Below are 7,372 nucleotides of genomic sequence, written 5' to 3'. Positions count from 1 at the left end.
ATCATGGTAACCAAGCTGTCTCAAACTAATGACACAAATATGACTGCATATTGAAAAACATTCCAGGTGTTCATGACTTGCATGCTTAACAAGCTAAAGCATTCGCTGTGTGCCATATGCTGAACTAACAGAAGCATTCACTAGCCACCAGTATCAGTACACAACCAGGTGGTTACACATAATGCCATGGCTGAAAATTAAGTTGTTTAAGGCATGGATGAACATATCACATACATGAGACCAACATTTTTCAAATCTTACCACTGCATGTGGAAAACATTCCCACTGTTGATGACCTGCTTGCTAAACAAGTTCAAGCATTTGCTGTGTGCTGCATGCCAAAACAACAGACACATTTACTGGCCACTAGTATCAGTTGAAAATCAGGCAGCTGTTTACACAGTCCTTGTTCAAGCTTAATTATGTTTCATGTATAGATCAACACTAACATGATTGCCACCAGCATTTCTCAAATCCTATCCCAACAACTACTGAAACATTACCCCAGGTAGTAAAATGAGCCCAATCCCACATAATGGGTTATAAAAACCGGCCTAGACCGACAGCACAGACTGTCTGCACCAGCACCCACCATGCTACCAGGTGTTATGAAGCATTATCAGCTTTGATACATAAAGCATTATTATACATCAGTGGTTACAAACATTACAGCTTCTGATACTGACCTACTTATCATTCCCTGCTTTTTGTCCAGCTTGGTAAGTTTTAGCCATGTTATATGCTAGGGGTGTCACTTTTGAAACTTGGCTGGAAGTTCAACTGGAAATGCCAAACTGATATGCCCCCAACACCTGATTTTTCCACACACTTTGACCATATGAATTTCCTTCTTTGATGTTAGAATTTACAGGAAGTTTTTTGATGACTTATAATTGTTTCTATGGGAGAAATGACTTCCTATTTCAAGTTAACATGAGGCTGGGGGGGGGGGATTGTCAAAAAAAACTCAATGCAATGGGTTACTGAAACTGGGCATATGCCAAAAGCACAGACTGTATGCACTATCACCTATCATTCAGCCATGGAAGAACTGTGACAAACATGACTGAGATTCAGATCATTCATCAGCCATGACCATTCAGTCATGCAAGAACTGTGAAAAGCGTGATTCAGGCTCACATGCTGATTAACCATTTCCCTGTCTTCAACTCAGACTCAAACCGTGATTAACCATTTCCATCTTCACGCTGTCTCACTTTCATGTCACCCTGTACTTCTCTTTGTGAGCTTCAAACAAGGAGTGCTGAGAACAGATTCCAGCCATGCAAGAACTGGGACAAGCATGACCGAGGTTCAAATACTGATCAGCCATCCGAACAAGAACTGTGACAAACATGACTCAGGTTCAAATACTGATCATTCATCCGTGCAAGAACCGTGACAAACATGACTCAAGTTCAAATACTGATCAACCAGCTCCCTGTCATCCAGCTACCTGACTTCCATGTCACCCACTACTTCATCTTATGAGCTCCAAATAATGGGCGATAAGAACAGACTTTTCCATCAGTCCCTACTGATGTTCTATGACTCCACTACACTTCTCATAGAAGAATGAGTTTTCCAACACCTCCCACCTTGCCTCCCCTTCCAGTACTGTATGCGCCACAAACGCCATTATAATCTGGTAGACTTCAGTGGAAGTTCAGATGCGGTCGAAAGGGCTGAAAATCGCCCGCCCTCACCAGCGTCGTCAGCTGATATTAGGGGTTACGATACGTTAGGGGTTATGATACACTAGGTGTTTTGACACATTAGGCGTTATGATACATTAGGAGTTGCGATACACTAGAGGTTATGAACATTAGGCGTTATGATACGTTAGGCGCTATGAAACATTAGTGGTTAGGATACACTAGGCGTTCCGATACATTAGGTGCTGTGATATATTAGGAGTTCCGATACATTAGGAGTTGTGAAACATTAGGTGATTTGATACACTAGGCCTAATGATACATTAGGTGTAGTGACACATTAGGGGTTATGATATATTAGAGGTTATGAACATTAGGCCTTGTGATACGTTAGGAGTTACGAACATTAGGGGTTATGATACATTAGGGGTTATGAGATATTAGAGGTTACGAACATTAGGCCTTGCGATACATTAGGTGTTTCGAACATTAGGTGTTGTGATAACATTAGGGGTTACGAACATTAGGTGCTGCGATAATCCCCCTTACATTTCACTTCATAACGTACATTTCGACCCTTGGTTGTTGAAGTTATGACAGTCATCATATTTGTGGACCTATTCATAATAGCCACACGGACAGCACCTGGCCACCAGCTTTACTTTAATATCCTTAAATCCATTGATATGGCTAGCGGTGACACTGCATCGAAAACAATAAGATAAATGTACCACACAATACAAGGTTTCTTATCTTCGCGTCCCAAGTCTACAGCCGGCATGCCTCTAAAACTCATGTAGCCGGATAAAAACACGGTCTGTTTCCATCCTGTGTATTACATGCTTTACTCAGGACATGCAATTTTGGCAGCTATCGGCGTGGGGTGTTTTTCCCTGCGAGGCGTCTTGCACCGTCGGACCGCACCCACATTGCTGAAATATAAAACCGGTGGTCCTTCAGGTGGCTGTACTTGGATCACCTTGGTAAAACGTACACCGGTGTAGCCGCGTAAGTCAGACTTCTCAGCAGGTGGCTAGGCATTTCTTCAACCTCTCAAACTACAGGTTTCTTCTGATGCCAACTGGTACATTGGGATCCTAGTTATGAACATTGTTTGTCTTTCCACTTGGCGAACCTGGAGCCGAGATTAATGGCTCTTTCGGCCAGGTCTCCACGCAGTCTTCTGTGCCATTGTTGTTGTCTGGTTGACTTGCAGACCACACCTGGGTGAGGTTGATTCACGTTCGCGTTCTGCCCTTTTACTTAGCGGTGTTTTAGCGACAGACATCGTGCAATCAGTGCCTTGCATTTCAGCCATTATTCGTTTTCCTGTTGATACGCCTATATCATTCATGGTCCATTGTGGGGCAAATTATGCACACATTTCCTTTTACAGTACATTCTAATGTGTCCATGCATGCAAGGCTTCACCTTTCAGCACGATTCGGATAATCATCGTCTAATATGTTTCTCAACTTCATTGTTCTCTTATGTTTAAGCGGCACATACGGTGTAATAGAGCTTAAGCCGCATCATGTTACAGGGCGCCCGCCTTCGTGAGTATCTCCGTCTCTTTGCGCTTCTATTAGACTTCTCCCATCCAATAGAAGTGCTTGCCGCCGCTGAAGTTAGAGCTCGATCAACAACTGGAGCGAATCAGACCTTGGTCTGCTAAGTCGTGAAACTTTAACCTGCCGTACCAGATGAAAAGCGCTTGCCAGAATTCGCAAGAGACGAAGGCGCACCACAAATAACGTCAATATCTCTCAACTTCATCACTACTATGACTACCGTCACTTTTAACTGAAGCCTGCTTGTGTAACTCAACAAGAAATTCGGTACATTTTACCACGCATTTCGAATACCACAAACAGGCAATATTACAAAGTCAGTTTGTGCTTAACTCTCCACATAAGAGGTGCAGGACCGCAGGCCATGCCGCCAGGCAGCACCAGCTGGCGATTTGCAACGGGGCTGGGGCTCCCAGTCGGTTGTTTACGGAGATAGTCCGGCAGTGCCTCCTTTGTCGCGGGAGAATTGGCTGGACTGAGTGCAGGCGTGTTTATTTGCCGGCACATTCTTAGTGTGCAGTCTGGTCGCCGCAACATTTCATCTGGCCCGTGTGGCTCTATTGCTAGTGCGCAAAACCGGACTAAAACCGGCATGGCCGGTGTGGTACAACGGCGTGCAGTGGCGGAGCCAGTGGGAAGATTGGGGAGGAACCAAAACAGCATCAAGACGACGAAAAGCATGGTTTCCTTATTTTTCACCGGGATGTGGGGAATGCAGCGATAGGAGTTTTACTCCTCATGGTATTTGATGCTGAATTCGCCCATGGTCACCACTAGCCTCCGGAGAACTGGGGATGTGTCAGTGGGTTCTAAGAGGTTCGAGCAGAAGGGTTATCGCGGAGTGCGGTGCTCCGCAGACAGAGAAGCAGAGCATTACGCGGACAAGTGTCGCTCGGGTACAGTGCGGACCATGCCCCGTCGCGCCGTTGCCCGCTGGATGGTGCCGCTGGCGGTGCTCGTCTGCCTCTGGGAGTGCGGCGCCGACCGGTACACCGCCAAAACACTGCGGCGCTACATCAAGGAAGCCATCGCTGAGGCGCTGCTTGAACACCGCAGTGAGTTCCTGCCGCCGGAGACAGCGCCGACCACCTCACAGTGCGGGTGCCCGAAGCAGTTCATGCCGTGCGCCGGCCGCTGCTACCGGCGGCTGTCCCCGGCCGTCACGTATGAACAAGCTGAACAGGCGTGCGCACAGATCAACTCGCACCTGGCGGTGCCGCGCACTCGTGACGAGAACCTATGCGCCGCCGGTCTGGCCCGCAACCGGCACATCTGGCTGGGAATTACCGATCAGCTCACCGAGGGAGTGTTTGTCGACACCTTCGGCCGATCGGTGACGGAAGAACTTACCCAGGTGTGGTCCGCAGGCCAACCAGACAACTACAATGGTACAGAAGATTGTGTTGAGATTTGGCCGGAAAACGCATTTAATCTCGGTTCCAAGTTCGCCGAATGGAATGACAAACACTGCTCTGAACTGGGATACCCAATGTGTCAATTGGCATGATAAGAAACCTGTAGTTCGAGAGGTTGATATAATGCCTAGCCACCTGCTGAGAAGTCTGACATACGCGGCTACACCGGAGTACGTTTTACCAAGAGATCCAAGTACAGCTACCTGAAGGACCACCGGTTTTATATTTCAGCAATGTGGGTGCGGTACGACGGTGCAAGACGCCTCGCAGGGTAAAACATCCCACGCCGATAGCTGCAAAATTGCATGTCCTGAGTAAAGCATGTAATATACAGGATGGGAAACAGACCATGTTTTATCCGGCTACATGAAATTGGTATGAATGCGGCTGTTTACTTGGAAACGGAGGTAAGAACTTTATATCATGTGAGAATTTCCGTCATTTTTTCGTTGCAGTTCAACCCTAGCGATATCATGTATTTAAGTATATTGAAACAACGCTGGTGGTCAGGTGCAGTCTGCGTGGATATTAAGAACAGGTCGACAAATGTGATGACTGACATAACTTCAACGACCAAGGGCAATGAAATGTGCGAGGTCGCTGATGCGTGCCAAAATCAACGGAACAGATGCAGGAAAGACTCACAGCGGAAGGCACGGATCCCCAAAAAGGAATTAGGCTGTTAAAAAACATCTAAAAATATATCACTGAGGCACCATACACATGAGGCTGAAGATTACAGCTGTCTGGAGATATGAGAATCTTGGAATATGCTCAGAAGTTATGGCAGGAGGAAGCTCATAACAACCCTCACAACTTTCCCTACCTTCTTTCAGTTCAAAACGCTGCTATGGGCGAACTGCAACAAGAAAAGCGGAAGACATACCCACATAATGCAAAGTTCTCACCTTCGTTGTCACGCAAACATCCGCATCCATTTGAAACACACGTAACGCTTTGAAACGCGTGAAAACTTTTTCTCAGCCTGTGCATTACACATTTTGCTCAGGGCATCAAGTTTTAGAGCTATCAGCGTAGGGTTTTTACCACGCGAGACGTTTTTGCACCACTTTACCGTGCAAAATTTGCTCAACTATGCAACTGATGATGCTTTACGTCAAAACACTTGGTTCTCTTGCTATCAGTGTGCCCCGGTGCAGCCACGCGAGTCAAACTTCTCAGCAAGTGGCTAGGCCTTTCTTCACCTTCTCCAACTACGTGTTTCTTCTCATGCCGATTGGCACATTGGGTATCCCAGATGAAAGCATGGCTTGTCATTCCACTCGGCGAACCTGGAGCCAAAATTATATGCGTTTTCCGGCCAGATCTCCACACAGTCTTCTGTATCATTGCGGTTGTCTGGTTGATTTGCGGACCACACCTGGGTAAGTTCTTCCGTCACCGACCGGCCGAAGATGTCGACAAACACTCCCTCGGTGAGCTGATCGGTAATTCCCAGCCAGATGTGCCGGTTGCGGGCCAGACCGGCGGCGCATAGGTTCTCGTCACGAGTGCGCGGCACCGCCAGGTGCGAGTTGATCTGTGCGCACGCCTGTTCAGCTTGTTCATACGTGACGGCCGGGGACAGCCGCCGGTAGCAGCGGCCGGCGCACGGTATGAACTGCTTCGCACACCCGGACTGTGAGGTGGTCGGTGCTGTCTCCGGCTGCAGGAGATCACTGCGATGTTCAAGCAGCGCCTCGGCGATGGCTTCCTTGAGGTACAGCCGCGGTGTTTTAGCGGTGTACCGGTCGGCGCCGCACTCCCAGAGGCAGACGAGCACCGCCAGCGGCACCATCCAGCAGGCAACGGCGCGACGGGGCATGGTCCGCACTGTACCCGAGCGACACTTAACCGCGTAATGCTCTGCTTCTCCGTCTGCAGAACACCGCACTCCGCGATGCCCTTCTGCCCGAACCTCTTATAATCCACTGACACATCCCAGTTCTCGAGGCTGGTGGTGACCATGGACAAATTCAGCATCGAAGGAATTCAGCTGGAAGGGACGAAGCTTCTATTTTCGCATCACTTACAGGAAAGCCATGCCGACGAAAAATCCGCTTTTTTCATAGTCTTGGTGGTTTCGCCGCCCGTTGCTCCCATTTTTCTTAACTGGCTCCGCCACTGTAAGCACTTACATAACGCTGGCCGCTCAGTTGGTGCATGCCATTTTTGAAGGAAGTGCATGACCGGTTTTCGTCCGGTTTTGAGTAATCTGCAATGAAAGCCGGAATGGCGACATTAAAGGCCACAGCGACTGGACTGCAGCTTTAAATGCGCTCTCACACAAACCCGCCTGCACTCGACCGCGTAAATTCACCCGCGAATGGTGAGGCACCACTGCCCGTGCTAAAACAGCAGTTGGAGACCATCAGTCATGCTTACATCGTTTGTCAGACTGGCAGCGTATTCACATACATCTGTTGACGAATATTCTGGATCACTTGGACTTCGACAGCAATGAGCCAGTGGACAAGTAGTTGCATGCTAGTTAACGCGCGCTTGGGTGGGGAGGGGGGGGGGGGGTGAAGGCAGTGTAGCCCTCTTTATAACATGATATTCGAACGGTACGGCGGAGCCGTGCAAAATTTGACGTAGCTTTAGGTAACTGAACAGGGGATCTTTGATATAAGAACTTACATGTGCCTTGTCAGGCCACTGACCTATGGCTGTCGGCAAAGGCAATTTCTGGAGAATCGTTCAATCTGATTCGACAGCGGGGTGTTGAAGG

General features: G+C 48.2%; 1 protein-coding gene across 1 annotated transcript; it reads left to right on the top strand.

The window, feature by feature from the left end:
• Window positions 1-4,136: 4,136 nt before the first annotated feature.
• On the top strand, window positions 4,137-4,733 carry LOC119102156 (hepatic lectin-like). The gene has a single exon (XM_037225505.1). It carries the CDS (start codon window positions 4,137-4,139, stop codon window positions 4,731-4,733), a length of 597 nt encoding a protein of 198 aa, XP_037081400.1.
• Window positions 4,734-7,372: the final 2,639 nt, after the last annotated feature.

This window comes from Pollicipes pollicipes, unplaced genomic scaffold, assembly GCF_011947565.3.
Source record: "Pollicipes pollicipes isolate AB1234 unplaced genomic scaffold, Ppol_2.1 Scaffold_5684;HRSCAF=6724_pilon_pilon_pilon, whole genome shotgun sequence".
Lineage (NCBI taxonomy): Eukaryota > Metazoa > Arthropoda > Thecostraca > Pollicipedomorpha > Pollicipedidae > Pollicipes > Pollicipes pollicipes.
The sequence above is the reverse complement of the archived record's forward strand: the minus strand, read 5'-3'. Positions and strand labels throughout refer to the sequence as shown.